The following is a 24,502-nucleotide window of genomic DNA, read 5'->3' as shown; positions in this document are numbered from 1 at the left end:
ACATGGTGGTTTCCTTCATTTCCACCAAACACATCTCACTTTCAAATGCTGTGATATTGAGATACCTGCATTACAATAAATAAAACACAGTGTTACACTAATTGCACTTATTTCATTTAAGTTGAAAGGACTAAATCTGTTGCAGTTGTTTTCATGACATGTCAGTTTCATGACATCATTTCAGATCCGAGTTGGAACTGTGACCAGTCTCAGTGTAACTGTAGATACTGTGTGTTGAATTCTTATCCTGTCGTCCAGTCCCTCTGACTAACGTGGTCATTCAAACAACAAACAGTAAATCCCTCCTCCAACATGTTTGCACCTGTGAATTATGCACTTTTAAGCTTGTGCTCACAATTTATTGCTGTTTAAATGAACCACGACCTAAAACTAAATGTTTGTCCCTTAATTTACACTGAAAATGTTGAAATAATGAAAAATGTTTGCGAACGTTTTAAAATAGAAACGTGAAGTCTCTGATAGGGTGGAGACCTGAACTCATGCAGTACTCGGCAGCAGCTGCAGCTTTGAGTCTTTCTGGGTCTCTGCAAACTTCTCACTCCTGGAAGTGACTTTCACCTCGGTCTTCTTCCAAGTTATATCAGATCAGATCCCTTCATCACTGAGGGTTGTTGATGCACATTTGTGGCCAATAACAGCGAAATTCAATACAAAATCGACATCACAAGAAAGTTTGTAAAGAGTGAAGGAGTCTGACAGCTCCCATTGCTGCTGCGTGTCCCTTCCATGACTGATAAAGACCAACTCTAAACAGCATCAACCTTCAAGATGGCGTTTGATTGGTGGAGGTGGTGGCACAGAAATGAAGGATCAGCTCTGTCGTAGAGAGACAGATCATTTCTTTAATGCAAGTAGTGACTCATCAAACAGCAGAAAATAGAAGCTGCTCCTCAAACTACTGACCCGCAGTGTTTGGCCACAGCGTTGGTTATGACACAGTTGGATTCACAAACATTTAAGAACGTGTGTTTCTCAGCTCCTAGAAGTGTCCGTGTCCGGAACAAATCAGCACGTAGCTCCACACTTACAATTATTCTTCCTCTGTCACTCCAAATATATCAGCCCTCTAAGAATAACAGCAGCCTGATTTCCAAACATTAAACACAGACACAGTCGCAGCCACCGTCATCACTTCCAGACAAAAGCTAAAACACTGTGTACGTTGGTAAAAACCTCACTTTGTATATAAATGAAGGAAAAAAGAACTCGCAGTCCTCAGTAAACCACGTTTGTACATTCATGGAAACCTGCGGGAGACCAGTCCCTCAGTGTGTGGCCCCCTGCAGGACCACCACCTGGACCCTGACCCGTGTTGTTGTGTTTGTGTGGAACAGGACAGACGAGTGGCAGAAACATGGAGCGTGTGCTGCGTGTGTGGAAGGGTTGAACTCTCCGCTGAGATACTTCCAGATCTGCCTCAAGCTGCGAGGACAGTTCGAGATCCACAGGTTGGTCACACACATTTGTTGAGCTGTGTTGAGAGGACATTCACTCACATTCACACGTCATAGAGGTTTGACAGAATGAGGACTGTCCTCACACCCGTGGTACAAAAGTCAAACCAGCTGATCCACAGCTACTTACAAGTGAGGTACAAGAGGTAAAATGAAAAAACGGACTTTTAAACACTACGTAGAAGTACTACTGTACTTTAGTACAGGTACTACGTCCATGCTCTAAAATATATTTAAAGTAGAAAAGTACACACCGATTCATGTACAAGTACACACTCCAAATATCTTGGACCTGAAACTTTAATATGACTAACGTACACATCCCGTTCATATCATCAGACTCTCTGTGATTCACATCCAGGTCACGTTTCCACAAACGAGGTCTGCAGCATAATGTTGAACAGAACACAGAACACAGGCCAAAGCTATTTAAGGAAAGTCTGTGTTGCAACATGTTTTGGCTCAAATCCACTTTATTATAAAACCTCTGACTGACTCCACAGATCGAGGAGACTGAGAAAGGTTTCCATCTGAAGCTAAGAAAACCCATTTAATCATCCGTTGGCTGAGGTTAAACTCCGCTAGAAACATTTCGGTGAACCACACACTACTGGGAAAAGATGATGCCTGTGAAAATAAAGTGTTGTGTGTCGTCCGCAGACTCCTGGAGGACGCTGGTGTCACCCCGTCTTGTGAACGACCCTATAAGGTACAAACGCTGTTCAGTGATGAACTGTTTACTGTCCTGAACTACGTTGTGGTGCTGTGTGTACTGGTTTTATTTAATGAGCCAGTTTAACCACAGCATAAACTTTTACACACACAGAGTCACAGAAATCACTTGATTACAGAGACCGTTCTAAAAGGTTGTGCAACAAAATATTAAGTTGAGGGAACCGAGGTTTGTCCAGACCACACAAACTGAGAGTTATCTCCAAAACCAACTTTTCATCTGTTTTTCTGTGAGATTGTACAGTTTAGATTGGAACATACATGTTGTCACGATGCAGTCAGATTCTTTTAGTATTTACTGTGAACCTGTGTCACAGATTTTCATGATATCTATATAATATTTTATTGTAACAGTTAAGTAATGTCTAACTAATGCATGAAATAATGTGTGTGTCAGAATTCAAATGATCAATTTGGGTTAATGTGATTTGTTCAGAGATCATAAATATACATTATGTTTATCGATATATGACCAAAACAGCTTTTCCAGACTTCTTTAATTAGTCTAATCATCACCCCACAACCCATTTGGGATTTTATCTTCTGCTAAAAAATAAAATAAAATCCACCACCGACCTTGTAAATGTGGCGTAAACCTCACTGGGTCATGCAGCCAAATGTAAAAAGAATCAGGACACATTCAATTCAATTTGATTTGTATAGTTCTTTTTACAATTAACATTGTCACAAAGCAGCTTTACACAAGCAAAGAAACTCTGGACGTTTACATGAACAGTGAATGTGTGTGGGCGACAGGTTTAAACTACAAAAGATCGTGATCTGTAGTGGTCTGCATTAGATTCAGTTCTGACCTCTTTCAATCTGATTCCTGAGACACATTTTAAAGTGTAAACAGGATCTAAGTCAGTCGCTTGATCGTTTGTTCATGGAGTGAGAAGGGTAGGTATGCATGAAATCACCTCCGCTGTTCTTCGTTAAACTTCCTTTAGCTGTGTGATTTGTGCCTTTGTTATAAAACGTTGATAACACACAAAAAAAACCTACCCATCAAACGTTAAAGCGTATGTTAGTGAATCAAACTAATCCAGTGTGAACAACGTGTCCTCAATATGATGAATGACACCTTTTACACCCGTGTCACAGTATCTCGTTACATGAATCTCTCTCTGTGTCGGTGTGTGTTCAGGTTGAGGAGGTACGCCGCGTCCTGGCTCCACATCTGGGAGACGAACACGAGATCCAGTGTGTGACAGACAACAAGGTCAGATCCTGTTGGACAACAATGAGAAACTCCATTAAAAGGAAGAAAAGGAGTTTATGAGATGCAGTGGTGGCAGATAGGAGCAGAGCGTATACAGGGACGTCCTGCAGCAGTTAGTGCGCTGCTGAATCACCTGCTGTGTAGACCTGTGACATCATCAGCTCAGCACACCAGGTGTTTAGTAGTTAATGCTTCCTCGTCCTTAAATATTAACGTATCTAATTGGTTTTACATAAGTTCACAGATACTGATACTGAATGTGCTCCTACTTACTGTTAGTACAGTTCTAACCCTTTGTGCTAAGCCTGCATTAGTCTGAACCACATTCAAATTCTGTCCTGTTGATAAAACCACCAACAAACTGAGAACCAAAAGCATCTCTGTCCCTGAGCCACAGTGCTTCAGTCCTAGCTGACTACTTTAATTTGAGCGATTTCCTCAACACAAAGGACTCAAGTCTAAAAGACGCCAACAAAAAAAATTATAAACCACAAATTTCAATGAAAACTGTCGAGCTGTTTTCATTTCAGGCCACATGCTGAGTTCGAGCAGCAAAACCCATAAATGGAATCATGGAAGTTTTAAAAAGCCTTTAGTGATTCCTCCCACTAACACAAAGAGCATCACACGAGTTGAGTGTTTGCCGAACTCCCTGAAAATCTAGTTACTATTAGTTTTTATTGTGCAATGCTGCAGTGTACCTCTTATCTGCTCTGCTGAGAGTCAGTGCTAGGTTGAATCAACAAGTTGAATCGGCTCTCTGGCAGCATTGTGTGTAACTGTCAAATGTGGATTTGTCTGCCCAAAACATCACTATTTATTGAGGCACTACAAAGTGGAGCGATTTGCAGCACAGTAGAAATATCTGTCCTCTGGCTGAGACCAGCACTGGTGTAATCCAGATCTTCAGACTGATGCGGGCTGGTTTATTGTGTCCAACACCAGCAGCATCGCAGACTAGAAGGATCGAGGTATGGTCAAGTAGAAGTAGTCCAATAAACTTTAAACCCAGGATATTTACCCATTTTACCAGAGAGAATCCAGCTGTTTAAGGCTGGTCACCGGGTCAGTTTGCTCTTTTTTTACCTTTACCTCAGAGTTCTGTAGGTGGAGGGAGAGGTTTGGCTCAGAGCTGAAATACGACCCACCTTTGCTTGTGATGACTGAGCCTATGGTGGAGGCTCCTTTTATACCCAGTCACGATCCCCTGGTCCATTACTGCTAACTCTGAAATCATCCTGAATGGGGAACTTGAAAACTTTTGCATCATATTTACTAAAGATAATTAGAACTAGGTTGATCTAATCTTCAATCTTTAAAATCATGGTTCAACCAATTTTACTGCTAATTTATTTTATTTTACTTTTTATTTAATATTTCTTTGACAGGAAGCATCTCACTGATCAGATTAGCGCTAAATGAACTCCACTCATATCTAGAGGAAGCAGGAGTTTCAAATAGATCTCATTTTAGTTGTGTTTTCATCATTTCTGTGTGTAATAAAAATATGTACTGGAAGGATTCAGCAGAGATTTGACTTGGAAAGGGTCAAATTCAGGGTGTATGTAGTACTTCAAATTGGAATTCATTGGATCATTTGATAGTATTATTTTAATAACAAGTACAATAAAGTTCACTGCTTAAAGAATGTTTTTACTTTCTCCTTTACTGTCTCACTTTTTGAGATACTTACACATTTCAAGGACTTTGACGTGAAGTATTTCTAAATTTGCTATTTTCACTCAAGTAAATGATCGGAGTACTTCTTCCACCACTGACACTGAATCCTCTTTGTGGGGGGGTTAATTAAACTGTACTTTAATATTGAATTTAATAATTGCAGTAGGAATCATTTAGTAATGAATACTATCTTACCTGTGGTAGTAGCTGTGTGCCATCTCTGGTCCTGTATCTTCTCCCTCCCCAAGGATAGACAGGTGTGGTTCCAGGTGAAGATCCCATTGTCTCGCAACTTCACCATCGGTTGTGATCACAACAGTGACACCAAGACGGACCCGGGCCCAGAATGGGCGTTCTCCAGTGGACATCCCTGCCCTCCTCAGGTCCCTTTCTACTACTTCCCCATAAATCATGAGCAGCCACAGCAACCCTGCCGCTAACACGACTCCATCACCTCAAGCTAACAGGTAGGACGGTGTCTCCAGTGCATAACTTCAGGTGGTATTAGAGAAATAGCAGCTTCTGAAATGGTTCATAGTAACATGACGGCTCAGTAAGGACTGAAATGACTATGAATGTGCAACATTTCTTTCTTTGTCTCCGATTTATATATCGTTTTTAAAACCTTAAACCTTTCCATGGAAATGACTAAAACTGCTTACTTCCTTTCAAAGGAACAAGGACAAATCACCATAAAGTTTGATCCAGATGTTTTAGTGATGATAGCCCTCTGACCTTTCTGACTCACAACCTCAACAACAAACTATTTTCATTTCTAAAGTTTTTGAAATCTTCCACTGTCGACCACGCCCAGGTTTGTCACTAACAGAAGTCGTGGCCTTGCTCTTTGCAGTGATACAGCGTGCTGCTGTTCTAGATACTGAAACTTTTAGAAATGCAGTACAGCTGTTTGACAGGATGGTGGTCCGGTGCCATTAGCCCTGTTCACTGGAATCACTTAAGTAGAGATAAACACTGACTGGCTGGTCAAGTGCGGCTTGAAAGCAAAACAATTCATCAACGTCTTAAAAATTTGGCCTTGTGATTTTAGTTTTTTCCTTGTTTTAATTCATTGCAAAAGTAAAATATCTGAATCAAACTTTAGCTTTTCAGAGATTTTCTGAGATTATAAACGTAACCATCCCCAAATGCTGTGTACATCAAAGCCTGTTGTGTTTTAAACGTTCTGGTCTAATGAGCCTTAACATTGTCCAAATACTGCTAAATCCATGAAAATGTAAAAAATACACGTGTAGACAAACCTCTCAACTGGTTCACAGTTTATTAACATGTTACACTGAAATATTTGTATGCTTTTGTATCCAGGAAACCAAAAGTACTGACAGAACATTGAAAAAGCACTAAAAACAGAATGAGACCACTAATGACAACGAAATTAAAACAACCAGAGGGGGGAGTAAAACTGCTGGACTAACGATGGAATTTGGAAAAGAGCGAGACACAGACTGATTCACAGAGAGAAATGTAAAACACGATTCCTCCCATTGATGAATTGTAATCTGCTTTGGCCCTTGAGGTTATAAAAAACAGGACTGCTATTCCTGTGGGAGTAAGTACAGACACCATCTTATTAGTCTTCTGTGTTTACTCCCACCTCTGTCTGTGTACGTTTCTCTTCTTCAGTCTCAGTGCTCCAGACGTCCCAGGAACCTCAGGTTGAGGATCTTGAGCTGGTCGTCCAGCTCCATGCGGACGATTCCGTCATCTCCGTCAATGCTTAGCAGGATCCCTGTTGCCTCGCGGTCCTCCCCCAGGATCACCTTCACCTGGACACACAGAACGCAGCTTTTAACATGTTGTCTTAACAGTTTGTAAAAAATAAAATCTTCTTCATGGTTTCAACAAACAGAACACTGTCACTTACTGGTTAGAAGTAATAAAACTAACACGAGTCAGGTTCTATCATTAATTTATTAATTTTTTTAAATAGACACCTACTCCTTTGTACATCTGTATCTAAGAGAACGATGATGTTACCTTGTTGTTCTTGGTGGGAGTGACGGGCTCCAGGTGGTCACTGCTGATACTGACCACCTTCTCCGATTCCTGCATGAACACTGAGCACATCCCTCCCTACACAGCGACACCGTTTAATTATTTGACAGCAAAAACATGATCAACTGCACACAGAACTGTATAAACAAGTGTGAGTGCTATATATATGTAATGTAAAGATATGTAAACACTTCAGGAGAGAGTTCAACTTTGTTCTGAGTCAAACTCCTTTAACGTCAACATTTGTACGTCCATCCCAAGCTACTTAATGTGTCTGAACCAGTGCAGCTGTAGCTTCATTCGGCTTCATTCCAGTTTTTATGACTCACTTGTGAATGCTGTTGACTGTGACCCGTTTTTAGACTGGGAGCAGCCCATGTTAACCAGTCCAGGCACATTGTTATCTCAAATCAAATTTCCATTTGGCAGTTCTTGGTGAAAAGAAAATATTTTATTTGAGTTTTGACTCAGTTACAGTGTGGATTGCTCTTTAAACTGCAGCCAAACCCACATCAAACTACTGAAGTGATTATTTGGGACAGGAGGAAGAAGAAGTTCTCTGCAGTCCTGATGCTGCTGAGGAAACCGATTCAGTCACATGAAGAGATTACAATAATCTATGTTGGTGTCTATTCCCTAGCCTAATAACTGGGTCTAAATATTTGTGTGATGGTGTCTGATGTGTGTTTGTTACCGTGACGCTCCTGATGACCCCAGTCTGTCCCATCAGGTCCATGAAGGAATCCTTCACTCGGACCAGAATGTCTGTGGTCACCCAGTCGCTGCCGCCCTGCTCGATGTTAGAGCCAGGGGTGTGGGGGTTGTAGCCTCCAGGAGAAGGTGCTCCAGGTGTCATGGGACTGTAGCCAACAGGGCTGGGGCTAGGACTGGCCTGTGGAGACAACAGGAGTCACTATTAGAAAATATTATTATTAAATATTATTGCTGTGTTTCATTATGTTTCGACCACCAAACAAAAACTTTAGCTGTATAAAATGAAAGTACAATTTAAAATCAGAAACTATCACATCAAAGATCTGCTACAGGAATACAAAAATTACTAAAAAAGTTTAAATGTGTTTTTGTTGTTGCATACAATGTATATACAAAAAAGTTATGGAGTGAACATGGAGCATATGGAGTGGAGTTTTTTTATTTTAGTCGCACGATATACTATTCCAACTGTTCACCTACCTGGTAAGCCATGGGGGAGGGCGTCGGATGGTAGCTGGCTGGAGAATGTGTATTTTGGTAGCCGACAGGTGAAGGTGCCACTTGGTGGTAGCTCTGTGGACTGGGACTAGGCTGATAAGAGCCCTGAGGGGACGGGGCCGCATATGGAGAATACTGCTCTGTGTTATACCTGCATGCACACAAACAGAAATACAGAGAGTTTATACTGTTTATAAGACAAACTATTTCAGAATTTCATTTCCAGTGCAATTCCTCCTGGGATGGAACAAGCCTCCCAAATTTGTCTGAGAAAAGGATTAATACACACTGGGGACTGGGGAAGCCCATTTCAAATGTCCATCAGTCTAATCATAACCAGAATCTCAACAACACAGCTTTACGAAAGCACTGCTGTGACAACTTAATCCTTAAGATGTTGAAATTTCTATGCCATAAAAGGACAAAAATCCTGCTTCTCTTTCTACAAAACAGAATAATTTACTCTGAACCTTTGCACTCTTTCAGGACAAGAATAAACTGGACTGTGATCAGACAGCTCACTAAATGACGCTTTTAGCCAAAGCAACTTCTAGGGCAGAGTAAGCGTGAGGAGGTCTCACCTACCACCTTGTTATCACTACACTATCCAGCTGCTACACACTAAGTTACATTATTTTTAGTGTGTGTTAATACTCACATAGCAGGCGTGCCAGGTGTCTGAGGGTTGTACTGTGGGTTGACCTGTGGAGAAGGGGCTTCTGGGTACCCCGGGGTCTGGGGATTAGGGGTCCCACCATAGCCCTGAGGTGATGGAGAGGGTTCATCGTCATAACCAAAGTCATACTCCTCCTCGTTCCTGGACAGAAAGACAAACCACTTAAACTCTTGTATAAATAAGATGCACCATGAAGGGCTAGCCTCTATTTGTTTGTCTTACCTGGAAGGTGTGTTGGGGTTGTTGGGGTCCCAGGCTCCGCTCTGACCTGGTGTTCTGCTCCCATCATGCAGTGGGGTCTGAGAACCATAATGAGGTGTACGGCTTCCTGTTAAGAGGCAAAACTTCAAATGTCAAACACAACCTCAGGGTGCTTAAATTATAAAGTGCATCAATTTCAAACACAAACGTTTTTCTCCGTTTTCTATATGTAAACTAGAGGTGTTCCACAGGGCTCCATACTCTGTCCACTTCTGTTCTCCTGTACATGTTCAGTTTAAATCCTGTACAGTCCAAACAGTCTGATGAACCCAGACTAATAACCATCAATGATTTATGGACATAAAAGAAATGGTTATTGATTATGTTTCAAATAAAGACTTTTAAATGACCCTGTCTGTTACAGCGCAGTCTCAAATTATATGTTTTGGTACTACATTACACATCATATAAATGGTGTCGGTGTTAATATATTATATTAACACAATGTCATAAATCAAACAAGCCAATGAAAAATGTCTATAGTCATTAACTGAAAGAAGATGCCAGACAAATCATAAAACCCCATAAAGAGTAAAAACTATTATTTTGATAGATCGACTACATAAATAACCACGGACAAGATCTTACCATCATGTAACGGTGTCTGTGAGCCGTACATGGGTGTTCTGGAACCGGTACCGTACATGGGAGTCTGGGAGCCGTACATGGGCGTACGTCCATGAGAGGAAGTCATTCCACTGTGTCTCTTAGCCCCCCTGGAGGGAAGGTGGAATTTCAGGGTGTGAGATCAGTGTATGGTTAGAAACCGATCACATTGGATTTAAGCTGGGAAATTCACAGCAATAATTAAAAGGATTCCAATAAAAGTCTGCATACATTGTTATTTCTGCCTAAAGTAACCTGCCAACAATTTACATAACAAACAAAAAGAAAATGAGAAAATGAAGAGTTTATGAGGACGTACATGGTAGTTAAGCGCTGTCTGTCTACAGAGATGGTCTGACAGGTGGAGTGCAGCTCCACTCTGGCTGTAGACTCTGTTGCATCCTTCACCACACCAATATACCCTGACAAAGGAAGGCAAAGTCATCATTCATCAGTACAAAATGAGCTGTAGTAAATTAGTGGTTGAACAAACACAATGAAGATTCAAGATAGAACTTCACATGAAGTTTTTGTCGTTCTCTTGTGTGACACTAATGACACTGTAAGTCTTACCTTTGTAAGGACCCTGAGAGATGCGGACCGTCTGACCGATCAGCTCGTTGTCTCTTCGTCCTCTGCCCCGGCCCATTCCTCCTCCACCTCCTCCTCTCTGTTGAGCACCTGGAGGATCAAAACCAGACAAACAATTCACTCATTCCATCACCGATTTATTGCTTTGAAAAAACTATTCAAGAAAGTGACTGACACAGACTAGAATAGATCAATTTCTTAAGCCTCTTTGGTGTTGACAACAAACTTTTAGTAGGTGTTGGTGGAATATGTAGTTTACTCTGTGGTTAACCTGTGAACCATACCCAGCCCGATTCATATTAATCTGGGATCATTGCAGTGTCTTTGAACTTCAAAGTAACACTAGAGGGACTTCTTTTAATTTGACAGGAAAAAGAAGCATCGACTGACACTCACCTCCTCCCCCGTGGTGCACAGGGCTGCTGATGCGAGGGCTCATTGGGGCAAATCCTCCCACTGTAAAGTTGGTCACGTCTCTGGGCTAAAAGAGAGAAACAACATGCAGATTCAGAAACTTTTGAACGAAACAAATAAAAAAAAAAACTAAACAAAGAACAGCTCAATTTATACAGAGTTTGCATCTGGAAAACTTGCATCCATGCAGAATCATCTGTAGCTGACTGATATTACTGCCAAACTCACTAAGAATCCTGCAGACCTGTGACAACAAAATCAGAGTTGAAACTAAACTTAAACTACAACTGCCAACAGGAGGCCAGCGACAAATCAAACAGCCAGAGAGATGCTGACCTTGGATCCACCAGCCAAGACTAGGTGTCTGGTCTTGCAGACAAACATGCCTCCATTCTCCACCAGCTTCTTACAGTGGAGGAAGGCGAAGCCTCGGAACAGGTGGCGAATCTCACCTTCACGGCCCTACAGGAGGAAAGAAAAAAACAGAACAAACAAAATGAATAATTATGAGCCATGTACAGGACTAACAACACTATAACACATGAAGTGGTTGGGGAGGTTTCTGTTTTCACTGCTGAGTTCATGTCCCATTAATTTTAGTAGTGAGGAATTCTGCTCCACTTTAATCCAGATGCCAAATCAATCACTGGTGATAAACCTCAGTCTGTTCCTTGTGCTCTTCTATCTAAACACAACTGTAAAATACATGAATCTCACTAAAGCTAAAAGTACTTGATGCAGAATAAATATTTAACAACAGAAAACAGATGATTTCTTCTGTCCTTACAGAGTGTGGCCCATCGATGACCTTCACAATGTCCTTGACGTGAATGTTGTTCTGCTCAGAGTCCAGCGCCACAGCGAAGCGGTTGTCCTTCCTGCGGTTCACTGCCTGGTGACGCACTGTCAGCACTTTCCCATGCATGTTTAACACCTGGGACACACAGTTCTCCTATTTTATGTACTTTTCACTTTGCTTGGTGATTTATTAATAGTCATGTCTGCTGGGCTATGTTCACTGTGAGGATGTTGGAGTAGACATTACCTGGAAGGTCTCTCTTTCAAGTCGAACAATCACTCCAACAGTCTGTGGGTCCAGCTGAACCAGCTCCCCCCACTCATGCTGCCCTCCTGCATCAACACCAGATGCCGTCTCTGAGCAAAGCTGAAGGTCTCTGGGTAATACCTTCAACTGCACGCACACACACAGACACACACACACACACTTTTTAAAAATGTCTTGGTGTTTTTCTTATGCACCTAATAGCATATAGAAAATTGTACTTAACTTTGTTAAAATATTTTGAACACACATGTTCTTCTAACTCATTTAGAAATTTTAATATACAAAAATATTACGTCGTTGATTCTAAGGTTGATTTTATACCTACAGGATTTAGTTTGATTAAATCGGACTGATGCTCGTTTTCCCTTTTGGTGCGGTTCATTTTGTCTGGTGTGAACACGGCAATAGCACTCGAGTGGACACCAAAACAATCGCACTGAGACCCCCAAAATGAGGTGGACCGAACCAAAAGGAGACCAAACGCTATGAATCGCATGATTTGAGAATTTTGGGTAGTGCGTAGATTTTCCTCTTTTTTTATTTGTCCACCAAAAACATGCTGTCTAATTAACGGAGGACAAATGTGGAGACGTGAGGAGGTGAAGTGTCTCACAGACACCAGGTCTGATGTAATGTAAAAACAATAAACAGCTGGATAACCGATCTGCGTCAACATTCATACTGAATCTACCTACAGTCACAGAAACGTACAGTAGTCCACAACACATTACTTTCTTCCTGTATTTACTTTTTCTGTTCTCGCAGCAGAAACATCGGACCAATAAGCAGAGAGGACATTATCGAGTAGTTTGAAGTGACGTGTTTTGGTTCGCTTCGATTTTTCTGTGTGTGAAACGAAACTGAACTGAGGAGAAATTGCTTCAGGTTTACAAACACATCAACCGATTCCGACCAAAGGAAACAAATTTTGTAATGCACAACATTGGAGGTTGGCAACTGGACTTCATCCAAGTAGCAGAAGTAGTAGAAAGTTGCCATGACTCAACTTCCAGATAACTTTGCCTTCAATGTTGTGCACTATAAAATGTAAATTACAGGCAACAACAACGTGACATGGGAGGTGCTGTGCGTGAACAGAGCTGGTACCTCGTGCATGGTGAGGTCAGAGAAGAGGATGACAAAGTTTTCCTCCACTCTTACGATGAGGCCGGTGTCTCCCTCGTATCGCCCTGCAATCACCTTCACATGGTCGCCCATCCGGAAATATTTTCTCAACTCATGAGCCGGGAACTCCAGAGGATCCTGCATTGCAACAGACACACAATTATAATTATTATGAAAAAAATATAGCTTATATTTTCATAATCTTAACATTTTAAAGGATTCTATTTTGAGGTCTACATTTGTGAGGGTTGGTGGTTATACAGTGATTTGGTGTGTGTACCTTCAGGTCTTCGTGCTTTGGCATGATGGTGATCTTGTTGCCGTCCACACTCAGGATTTTTCCCTGCAGGTTGATCAACTCTCCCTCGCACACCTCCACGTTGTCACCGGCTTGCAAATTATGTTCACGCTCCTTACCTGTATACAGACATAGCACACAACACACACACACTTTGTTTTAAGCAACAGTTTTAATGACATCAGAACTCACTCTTCACCTTTTATTATTGAATCATTAAGCATCAAATGATCTTAGAATACAGCTGCATCATTTTTAGTTTGTCTGTTTTACACAGCAGACACAAACAGAAGCCATGTACCTGACTCAGTTACCACCTCCAGGTCAATTCCTTCAGGCTGGTCTTCAAACTTCTCCAGCTCTGACAGAGTGGGTTTTACTCCATCTGTGATCTATCAGAGACGAACCGAGAAGCAGATGAGTTTGAAGAACTGTGCAGCTGATGTTAAAATATTAAAATCAAAGTTATGAAGACTTATGAAGGAGAAAAGTTGGTTTAAATGTCAACAGGATATAAAAAACAATAAGAAATTGTGGGGTCTGTGGCTTGTGAAGGAGACTCTATGAACTTACCACTGCAGACATGGCGAAGCTCTTAAACAGGAACCCTTTGCGGCTGTAACGGTTACCCTCAAAGATCATGAAGTCTCCATCGTGGCTGACTTCTCCTCCCAGAGACCTGTCAGTCAATCATCACCCGTCAGTCACATACACGGCTACATCCTCTCACTCTTATGTCTGACTTGAAAATTCCAACCTTATTCCAAACACATAGAAGGATTTCTCAGGAAGATGTTTTAGGTAAAAAAAAAAAAAAAAACATTAAATGCACTGTGCTTCAGAAGCAGGGTTCAGAAGTTGGAAAACATCTAAATTAATTATTAATTACATTTCTAAATATTTATGATGTCGACCTAATCCACAAATTCGCCAACATATGCAAATTTTGTGCCCATCGTGATGAGGAATATTCTGTCCCAATGGACTATATTAATGACAACAGCAACACGCAGTATCTTTTGCTGTTTGTGTGAATGTATGTTCCCTCACAGACTAATACGTGTGTACCTGATCTTTTCAGCATCAAACAGCCTCTGAGCAGGTCTCTTGAACTTCTTCCTCTTAGCAAACCAGTCTTTCTGCAGGGAAAACAGACACACAGTCCTGTGAGTCACCTATAAAACATAATGAATAAAGTCGACAGAGTGTTACTATTGTTGGTCCTACCAGGCTCATCTTGGCCTTGATGCGATCCAGGTCTATTCGAGGGATCATCTTCAGGGAGATGGTGTTTTGGCTTGGCTCCACATAGTCAACCTGGAGCAAAAAGAAAACAACATAAAGAGGAATCAAAACTTACCTACTACTGCTAATTTAATTAGCTGATTACGCTGTCAACTGAGAATGTATCGCTAAGTATTGATTCTTAAACAGTGAAAAATAAAGCTTCTCATGTTTCTCATTGGTTGGGGCATTTTATTCCACATAGACTATAATAAGGGTCGGGACTGAGGATCAGAGGATCATCTGTAGTCCTCCTAGAATAAACAAGTATCGAGGACCAGTGTTGCAGGGATTTGTCTGCTTGCACAGAGATTTTCGTTCCTCTATTGTTCAATGAGCTGTACCATCAGTCTGTACCTGAGCGATGTCGTCTTTGTACAGGCCTCTCTTCAGCCTGACCCAGGACTTGGGTTTCAGGTTGGTGACCTCTTTGACCACCTTCAGGACATCTGTCATCTCTTTAATGGGAACCATTTGCTGGTTCCAGAGGCCCATCCGCAGGTTGCCGATACCCTCGATGGCAGCCTTCACGTGCGTCTGCTTATACGACTCCACGTAGATGTAACCTTTGACGTGATCTGGGGCGACGACAGACTTGATCTGGAGGGGCTGTGGGCGGGTGGGGGTGGTACAGTTACAACTGTGTTTATAAAAGTAGTGAGTGTCAAACTTTGTGTAACCATTTCTAACAATGTTGGTTATCTAAACCAACACACAGGAGACAGCATCAGTTGTGTGTCACACGAAAGACTGATGCTTGACTGACCCAGTAACACCTAGAGCTGTTCCCAATCCTAGGACCACACTACAATACAGTTTGGATTACCAACCACATTGAATTAATACTTGCACACTTAAAGGTTTACTGTTCTTTCTCTACTGCAGACTGAGCTATGTCTGCTGTAACCCTAACAGTGATGCTTTTGCTTCTGGGAAAAACATCACTGCATATTTTCCACCAGTTCCCACAGCTAATTGGCTGTGGGCCGAGCAGGACTGCAGCTCCACACGATAAGAACCGTACAGATTAGACTGTTAATTAAAAATAAAAAAGTAAAAGAGTTTTCTGTCAGAAAACCATTAGATGCTAACCATCTCCACAATAAAACAGACACAAAAACATTATACATTGACAAGACCAAAAACTCCAAGTTGTTATTCCTGTGACATGATGTCAGAATGTCATTGATCAATAACCTGCTAAGCTCAATCAGAGCTAATCTATGAGTACTTAGAAAACCTTCCTCGCTCTCTATTGTATTCCTAGCTACATGAACCTTTTATCATATTGAAAAAATGTACCAATTGCTAATGTTCTTGGAGTCGTTCTGCGTTTTATATGACGGGGCACAATGCTGAGGAAAAAACACCATTAACTGCTCAGGAACCAACTAAAAGGGCAGTTTCTTACTGTGTCTGTGAACTGGTAGGCGATGAACTTCCTCATCAGTGCAATGGCTGTCGCCCGCTCCTCTCCAATCTGAACAGACAGAACATGCAGATGAAGAACAAGATAGAGTAAGACTTAACTGAGGGGGGAATTTAGGTGCTATGTCAGTGGAGTAAAATCTTGCATGAAAAATGTAAAACATTGTGATTGTATTTACTAACCAGTGATGTGGTTCACACACACACATCTGTTTAGACTCATGCTCTAATATGTTTATGCATGCATGATGTAATGAAATTCCTTTTGGACATTTCTAAAATATAGTATAGACAAAAATATAACATACTAGAATCACAGTGGCCTTGACCTTTCATATCTGAACACTAAAATCTAATTAGTTCTTAATCTGAGGTGACAATTTGTGCCAAATTCCCTGATGATGATTGTTGCCTGCTTCCTCTTCACCCTGTACACCTCAGACTTCAGGTACAACTCAGAGTCCTGTCATCTTCGGAAGTTCCCTGATGACTCAGCAGTTACGGTACAGTAGGATGTATTCAGGGTGGAGATGTCACAGAGTACCAGGGAGTGGTGGACAATTTTGAAAACTGGTTTGGACTCAATCATCTTCAACTGAACATCAATAAATCAAAGAAGCTGGTGATGGACTTCAGGAAATCTGGGAGTCCTGTCATCCCTCCCTCTATACAGGGGGAGGAGGTGGCGTGCAAATACTACTATACTAAATATTAGTGTACTTGGACAACAAACTGGACTAAAAACTCATGCAGCATGACTCTGAAGGTGTCATACACCAACAGACTAAACAAACTGATCAGGAGGAACTCTGTTCTGGGGGTGGAGCTGGACCCTCTACATGTTGTAGCTGAGAGGAGGATGCTGTCCAAACTCCTCTCAATCCTGGACAATCCCTCCCCCCTCTGTAACGGGTGAGGGAACTGACAATTGTCATATCTGTTGTAATTGCATCTCAGACAATAATTATTGACCTATTTTCATCCATCTGAGTTTCTGTATTGGTGTTATTCTGTATTTGTATTTTGTAATATGAATTATCAAAGGACTCAGTGTTCTGAGTAATGTGATACATAATATTACTTTCTATAGTAACACAGCACTGTAACACATGACTTCACTTTCTTTAGTAATATAACAATAATGACAGTTGTGTATATATTTGAATAAAAACACAGTTCCAGAGGATACACACCTTACACTTGACTGTCCACAGATTTGGATCCCTGATGAAAACAAACACACACTAACATTAAAACAACTTAATATCTCTGATGATCTGCAGATGTCCCGATAATCATGAGTGATTGTTTACATACTTGACCCCAGGAAGCAGCTGCTGCTGGGTGATGTCATCAGACAGCTCCTCTGATCCTCCGGAGTAACTACACACCACACAAGAATAAAAGAAACCAGGTTTCAATTTCTGACAAACAAGTGACATGCAAAGTGTTGTTGTAGAAAAGAAGCTTCCTGATCAGCCTCACTATCGTCAAGTTCGCAGATGATACCACAGTGGTGGGACTCATCTCAGGGGGAGATGAGTCTGCCTACAGAGACGAGGTGGAACAGCTGACATTGTGGTGCAGGGGGAACAATCTGCTCCTTAACACCTCCAAGACAAAAGAGGATGTCTTTGACTTCCGGAGGACGAAAACTGAGGTCCCTCCACTGTACATTGGTGGGGACTGTGTTAAGAGGGTGTCAGACTTCCGCTTCTTGGGGGTCCACATAGAGGTGGATTTAACCTGGGGAGTACACACCTCTGAGCTGATAAGAAAGGCCCAGCAGAGACTGCACTTCCTAAGGGTATTTAGGAAGAACAACATCTCCCAGAGACTGCTGGTGTCCTTCTATCGATGCTCTATTGAGAGCATCCTTACATACTGTGTTTCTGTGTGGTTCAGCAGATGTACAGTGGCTCAGAGGAAAGCTCTCCAGAGAGTGATCAAAACAGCACAGAGGATCACCGGTTCCACTCTCCTCCCTCTAGAAGAACTTCACAGTTCCCGCTGCCTCAAAAAAGCTCAAACCATTCTCAGGGACACTACACACCCTGGACACTCTCTCTTTGAACTGTTGCCATCAGGGAGAAGGTTCAGGTCCATCAAAACTAGGACTGACAGATTTAAGAAAAGCTTTTATCCAGTAGCAATAACTACATTAAACACTGTAAAGAACGGACTATAGAAACTAGTACTGTAACTGTGACAGTATGCTCACTCGTGGGAGTGAGAGCTGGTCCGGAGCACAATGTGATGCGATCTTCTTTGATTACTTGAAGGGTTGTTTGTGTCTTATTTTGTCTTTTGACTGTCTCTGATTATTTATTCTGTTTTTTTTTTTTTTTTAAATTCCTTTTCATTCTATGTGTATATATATATATATATATATATATATATATATATATATATATATATATATATATATATATATATATATATATATATATATATGGCACAGACTGGTTGGCACCTTAATCTCGTTATACGATGTTGCAAGGACAATAAAGTTTATCTTTATCTTTATCAAACTTTTGTTGGCAGTATCTAACAATAAGACACAAAGTGGTTCCACTGTCCTCCTTCCTGTTGCTCTACATCTGATCAAACGTAGAATCTAGATAAGGTAGGCAAACTGTAAACGTATATTTTTCTTCAGATCACATCAGACATATTTAGATCATCTAGAAATTGGAATCTTGTATGGAATGAAGATGCATGTGTCAGAAATGTCACCTAGACACTTGTTCCATACATTGAATGTATTTTTTCCACTTCAATGTCCTTCTTACTTCTGACATGAACCAGTTCTACAAGCCGTTTCATTTTTAAGAGTTAAAATACTAGCTGTTTACTTGGCATCATCTTTTACAAGGATAAGGAGCTTGTTACTCACTGTTCTCCTGCTGAGGACTTGGCATATTTCCTCATGTAGTATTCACCCAGCGCCTCCTCCCTGGAATCTCTGTAACACAATGAATTGAACACCATTCTCATGGATTCAAAGCATTTATTTTTCATGTAAGAGTTACTACTTCCGTTCAATTCTCCAACTGTGAACTTGCTAATGATGTAAAGCAGAAGTGGATTGGCAGGATTTTAACTGCAGAAAGATACTTTAAGCCATATTCCACTCAAAGAGGAGTGATGAAACATAATTCTCATTCAATGTGGTGCAAATTAATACTTCAACAAGTTGATTAAACAGTTTCATTATCTAAACAACTGTTACATCCCTCTTAGACCGTTTTAGAGATATTTTTTATTCATTTATTCAGATCTTTGTCTGCAGGTTATGTTCATGAACCATTTTAAAATCGGTATAAAAACAGCAGAATGGTTGGCAAACAGTTTCACTGTTACTGAGGTGAACAAGGTTTATGCAACTTATACTGCAAAAACAAAATGTGTAAAACTTTCTGACTTTTACATCATAGGACTGTTTATTTTAAAGGCTGTATGTAACTGCTGGTGATAATGTGAACTTGTTACCTCCAGAGGTTCTGCAGCCTTCTGGAGCCAGAGTGGTCTTCATCCAGAACCACATGGTCAATGTTAGACGCTGAGTGGGAGAGAAAGGGGTTCAGTATTATATTTACTTTGTGGAACTACAGTTTCCATGTTGTGTTATGGAAACTAAATGTATTAAAATTAGACGAGCAATTGTGAAGAGAAAAAAAAACAACATACCTTCAGCCTCCTCTGCTCAGGAGCAGCCAGTGAGAGGAAGGAGAGGAGGAAGGTAAAGGAGGAAGAGAGGACAGAGAAAATAAATGTAGAGAAAAAGAAAGAAAGATCAGGTAAAAGGAAGAAGAGTTTGAAGATAAAACACGAAATAAGGAAAAAAGGAAGAAACAAGGGCAAAACAGATGCAGAAAAAACAAATTATTGTAGAAGAGGAGTAGTAAAGGTAGAAAGGACAAAAAGCAAGAACAGAACAAGTAAATAAAAAGTAAGATGCAAGTGAATAAAGTGGAAAAATAGTGGAAGTAATGTAGAGAAGAGGACAGTACAGAAGAAGAAAAAGTAAGAGAAGAGGAGGAAGAGACAAAGAGGACAAAAAGGTGACGTCAGAAGCCAACAGTCATTGTCATCAGGGCAGAGCACACAGGAGCAGAGTCGGGCAGCAGCAACACAAAACATGATGGGAAGAAAAAAACAATAGAAAAAACAGATTCATGATGACGGTACAGCACTGAGAAGCGTGAGTGAGTGAGTCAGGGTTTTGATGTAGTGAAAGGCAGCAGTACAGCAGAAATAAACCCCACTGAAGCTCTGTTTGACAGTGGAGCGGTTTCACTGATGAGGCAGTGACGCAGCTGTTCTGTCTGACTGATCAGTAAACTAAGCTAACCAATTTATAAAAAAAACAGAACAGCGTTGCTAATCAAGTCATTACGGCACTAGTATATTGATCAAAGACAAGCTTTTAAAAAGCTGCTGCCAACAGTTAAACAGTGAGGGTTCTCTTGCTGCTGCAGAGGCTCGACTGTAAAACCTCAACTGACTGAACACAGGGAGCTTTACTCAGTCAGGAGACAGGCCCTTGTGAAAAGGTTACTACTAGTAGATTATGAAGCGGAGTCAAATAGCAACACACATCAGACGGGGCTGAAGCTAAGACCCTTCATCCCGGATGATTCCGCCGATCCAGACTGACAGTTCTGATTCTGTTTCTACTCTACTGCTGCCTTATGCGATACTGTGAATTATCATGTGCCACATAAAAAGCTTCAACCACATCTGTTAGTCCAGAAATCAAAATAAAAACAACACAATAGTCTAGTACCAGGGAGCAGGCTCAGGCAAATGATCATACTTGGTTCTCTGAAGGTTGAATTACTTACCATGTGTCCAAATTAATACTGAACGGCTGAAATAATCTTTACCTCTCTTCTCCTTAACATCAAACCTCTAGATGCAGTATTACACTTGAAATGTTATGCTCTAAAGAAAACACCCATTAATAATAAAGACACTTTCAAGTTTGTTTTTTTCAAACAGAAAATTAGTAAAATCCAAAGAGTTTAAAATATGTTCAGTTTGTACGGAGTTTAAGTGTTGAGCTGCTGCTGTTCAAGAAGCCAATAATGGATTTGCCCTCAGTGCTTCCTCTCGTTAAGCTACACATACACAAATACAGTTGTGCTGAGATGAGGTGGGGTTAAATACATTCTGGGACATGGGTTTTATCAAATGGATGAGACTATTATTCCATTTGCTTTGGATACACATGGACATAAATGAAACATCGGAGTGGTAGAGTTTCTGGAGTAGAATTACCGTTAACTGAAGAGGACATGCATGACAGAGAGGAACACCAATAAGACAGAGAGAGTTCAGTCAGACACAACTGAAGCTCCACAGGGTTACATCTGCATACTCTACAGTACAAATTCAATGACTTACACCGCCTTTGTTGAAATACATCATGCTTTTTAACATAGTGAAATCAATCCATAATTAGGTTAACATATGTATCAGTATTGTTTGCCAACTTAAACTATTGTGTAACTATTCCAGAGTGCTCTGAGTGTCCTGTTAATATATTTATTGGAGAATCCAGAGTTTCACAGTCAAACAGAAGCTGTTCCAGCATCAAGCCTCATTATTTCTTTTCAAAGCATTCCATAAATACTTTTAAATAATCATATCTTTTTCCATGTTATATCAAAGCTAGCTTTTCCTATTAATGACCGGTAGACCACACTGATTCCATGCTGTCTAATATCCCTAGCTAGGACACAAAATAGTATATTCAGTATCTATGTTAAAACAGCTGATTTCTGTTTCATTAGATCAAACATTGTTTAAGATCTAAAAAGCAGCAGATATTACCTGTTCTATAGCTAATTTCATTCATCTTGATTTTCCAAGTGAGACAAAGCTAAGAAGTCAAACCCTGACCCAGACTCATTTTTACAGAACATGTAAATGTTTCCCACCTTCAAACTATGGGAACGACGGTGTGACAGCAGCTAAAATTGGCATAAAACAGTTTAAGATCTTTATCCATATACTGATGTGATAAATGATCCAAACTGTTTATAAACACACTGAACTCTAACAACTCTATCGTTGCTTTTCTTGTTTGTTTTTGCCCATTAATAACTAGTCAAGGAGATTTTGTTTTGCAGCTTAATGTCTGCCAAAGAATTCCTGTTTAGAAACTATTTTGGCCTTCAGGGGAACTGCAGTTCATTTAAGTGCAGCTATTTGTAGTAGGTTAGAAACCTGCTGCCATTACTTCTAAATGTATGCTAGTTTAGATAGTGTAATGTTAATGTTTCTGCTGCAGGTTTAAGGATAATTAGTCTGAACCTAATGAACTGAAACATCTGGCCAATAACCACATTGAAAAACAGGACATTACTGCATCCCGAAAAATGTGCAGCAGTTTTGTGTTGTTTGCCATGTGTGGTAAATTAAAAGCAGTAGCATGGTGCTTAAATTGAAGCCAGTCTGCTCTCAGGATCCAACCATTGTTTAAGTCAGTGAGGCACATATGGCTGAACAATGTGGGAAAACTGTCTAACTGCAATTTTTCCAAACAAACTTTGTCATTACTGTCTTGTTATTGTCTTAATTCTTTCTAAAATTAATTTACAGGCCTTTCCGTGTGGTCTCTAAAACATCACAAACTTCACAGCCTGTTGGTTTTAAACAATAATTTGACTTAAGATCTCACAAGAGGGCTAGGCCTTTGAGCCAAAACAATAAATTCACTTTTTCCAGTATTATAGATAGGTAAGCATTTTTCCATCAACATTAACTCAACAAACCATTATTTAAAAACAGTTTTCTTCACTGAAATTATACACTGTTAAACATACAACCATACGATCATTATCAACAAAAGGAAAGCAAACATAAAGGCGACCTACACTTTGTGTTGTCCCTAAAAACCTTCAAACTGCTGCTGGCGACAGGCTGCTCACACTATGATTTACTTTCTTAAGCTATTTCAATGCAACTGATAAGTCCACGTAAAACAAGAAAAGAGGAATTCCTGGATATTGTATATGATTTGTAACCATCAAATCATGGGTGTTGCTATCAATATGCTAGAAACTCCCTGTTCTCCAACTCCAAGTTCTGAGGGAGGCCCAGCTCTACCTCACACACTGTTTGTTTGACTCACCAAAGTGAAAAAGCTACATGTGACTGATATAATATCAAACTGTTGTTCAGACAGACTTCCTTATTGAATATGAGTCCCCCACCTTTTTCCAGAATATCCTCAGCTCCTTCTTCCCACTGATCCTCCTCATCTTCGTATTCGTCATCCACATCTAGATACAAAAACAAATGACAAAAGACAGAAAAGCTATTTTATTTCCTGAAAATCAACAGTATTTTATTCTGAAAAGAGTAGAGAGGCAGGCAAAGGCAGAATCAGAAACATTATGAGCCATCTCTTCTCACCAGCTTCATCTAGGATGAAACCTCCATGTCTCGCTTTTTTCCTGGGGCGGTCATCATCGTCCTCCTCCTCCTCTTCATCATACTCTTCCTCATCATCCAAGTCCTCCCCTTCTTCATCTGCTACTTTGTCACTGCCCACTGGGCTGCCTGTCTCCTCCTAGTGTGGGAGAGAAACGGGATATAAGGACACTTAAAGCAGGTTATCAAAAGACACTCGGTTCCATTAGGTGCACCAGTACAATCCAATACAGCAGCTCTGCAATGACTTCTACCTGTGCAGGGTTATAACCTCTCAGTTGTTGCTGATTCTAACATACATTTATGATTGAGGCGTACTGATTTTTATTATGGTGCATTGAGTCTAATGCCCCCCTTTTATACATTGGAACCAAATCTAATCACCTCGTAATAGCAGGCTTTCAGGCGATTCGCCGGATGTTGTACAAGCAGTAAATCTAGTGTGCCTTTGAGCGGGTTCATTAACTTGGTAAAATAGTAACACGGAATCACAATGTTTGGCTAGCAGTTAGCATACCTCATTCTCCTCCACCTCTTCGGCCTCCCCGTCGCTGCTGCGCTCACTTTGGTTGTCGGAGAAGTCGCTGTCCTCGCTATCAGACATCGTAAAACCCTGAACAGAGTGTAGCAATAACACAAAAGGAAAACACTTCACTAAAGTTTGAATTAGCTAATGTTAAGCTAGCAGCCATTTAGCATCCAGTCATAACAACTAGGTTGGCCTAGCAAAGCATGCTAATGTAGTTAGCATGGATGTAACATTTGAAATATTTCCAAAACGACTGCAATCAAATGTTATCAAATGGACTCGACGACTGTTACTTACGTCTTTCTAAGTCCTGCGGCGGTTTATATGTGGCCAGTTGATAAATAAATGTTAATATCAGCTTATTTAGATTCCTCTGATTCGGACGTAATCTCGCAGACCCACGAGATTTCTGAAGGCGGCGTCGAAATCTCGCGGATTTTGGCT

At 40.6% G+C, this 24,502-nt stretch overlaps 2 protein-coding genes across 6 annotated transcripts in view; one reads left to right on the top strand and one right to left on the bottom strand.

Moving 5' to 3' along the window:
- The window catches only part of rnaset2l (ribonuclease T2, like), a 14,360-nt gene extending 7,480 nt beyond the window's left edge, over positions 1-6,880 (top strand). For 2 of the 3 annotated variants that reach the window (XM_026369680.1, XM_026369677.1), the window contains exons 7-11: positions 1,356-1,469; positions 2,136-2,184; positions 3,355-3,429; positions 5,358-5,576; positions 6,754-6,880. In XM_026369680.1, the coding sequence (XP_026225465.1) occupies positions 1,356-1,469; positions 2,136-2,184; positions 3,355-3,429; positions 5,358-5,549 (430 nt within the window). In that variant the 3' untranslated portion in view covers positions 5,550-5,576; positions 6,754-6,880. Of the gene's footprint in view, positions 1-1,355; positions 1,470-2,135; positions 2,185-3,354; positions 3,430-5,357; positions 5,577-6,435; positions 6,646-6,753 lie in introns of those variants that run through there. The other variant, XM_026369688.1, reaches the window with a different exon arrangement.
- On the bottom strand, positions 6,375-24,502 carry supt5h (SPT5 homolog, DSIF elongation factor subunit). 3 transcript variants are annotated; one of them, XM_026369664.1, is made up of 31 exons: positions 24,356-24,502; positions 24,047-24,142; positions 23,512-23,668; positions 23,310-23,378; positions 21,370-21,375; positions 19,777-19,788; positions 19,579-19,648; positions 18,983-19,051; positions 17,404-17,469; positions 17,280-17,310; positions 16,070-16,138; positions 15,016-15,267; positions 14,602-14,691; positions 14,443-14,513; positions 13,948-14,053; positions 13,676-13,766; positions 13,357-13,493; positions 13,059-13,214; positions 11,931-12,077; positions 11,673-11,819; positions 11,222-11,347; positions 10,868-10,952; positions 10,454-10,561; positions 10,200-10,302; positions 9,863-9,990; positions 9,236-9,341; positions 8,996-9,154; positions 8,320-8,488; positions 7,820-8,017; positions 7,108-7,203; positions 6,375-6,896 (listed from the first exon to the last, which is right to left on the bottom strand). In XM_026369664.1, exons 2-31 carry the CDS (start codon positions 24,131-24,133, stop codon positions 6,756-6,758), a joined length of 3,252 nt encoding a protein of 1,083 aa, XP_026225449.1. In that variant the 5' UTR covers positions 24,134-24,142; positions 24,356-24,502; the 3' UTR covers positions 6,375-6,755. The 3 variants fall into 3 exon arrangements, with proteins under 3 accessions (XP_026225449.1, XP_026225457.1, XP_026225459.1); XM_026369672.1 differs by lacking the exon at positions 21,370-21,375; XM_026369674.1 differs by lacking the exons at positions 19,777-19,788; positions 21,370-21,375.

The sequence above is a fragment of the Anabas testudineus genome, chromosome 13 (assembly GCF_900324465.2).
Source record: "Anabas testudineus chromosome 13, fAnaTes1.2, whole genome shotgun sequence".
In the NCBI taxonomy this organism is placed as follows: domain Eukaryota; kingdom Metazoa; phylum Chordata; class Actinopteri; order Anabantiformes; family Anabantidae; genus Anabas; species Anabas testudineus.
Note: the sequence above shows the minus strand (reverse complement) of the source record. Positions and strands in the feature narration are given on the sequence as shown.

What these genes read in the sequence shown, in the direction of transcription:
- supt5h (XM_026369664.1), bottom strand. Translation starts at nt 24,133, where the DNA reads ATGTCTGATAGCGAGGACAGCGACTTCTCCGACAACCAAAGTGAGCGC. An exon ending in TTTCATCCTAGATGAAGCTG is followed by an intron (nt 23,379 to 23,511) that starts GTGAGAAGAGAT and finishes TTTTGTATCTAG; the next exon opens with ATGTGGATGACGAATACGAA. An exon ending in TCATCGATGGGCCACACTCT is followed by an intron (nt 11,348 to 11,672) that starts GTAAGGACAGAA and finishes TTCCTCCTGTAG; the next exon opens with GGCCGTGAAGGTGAGATTCG.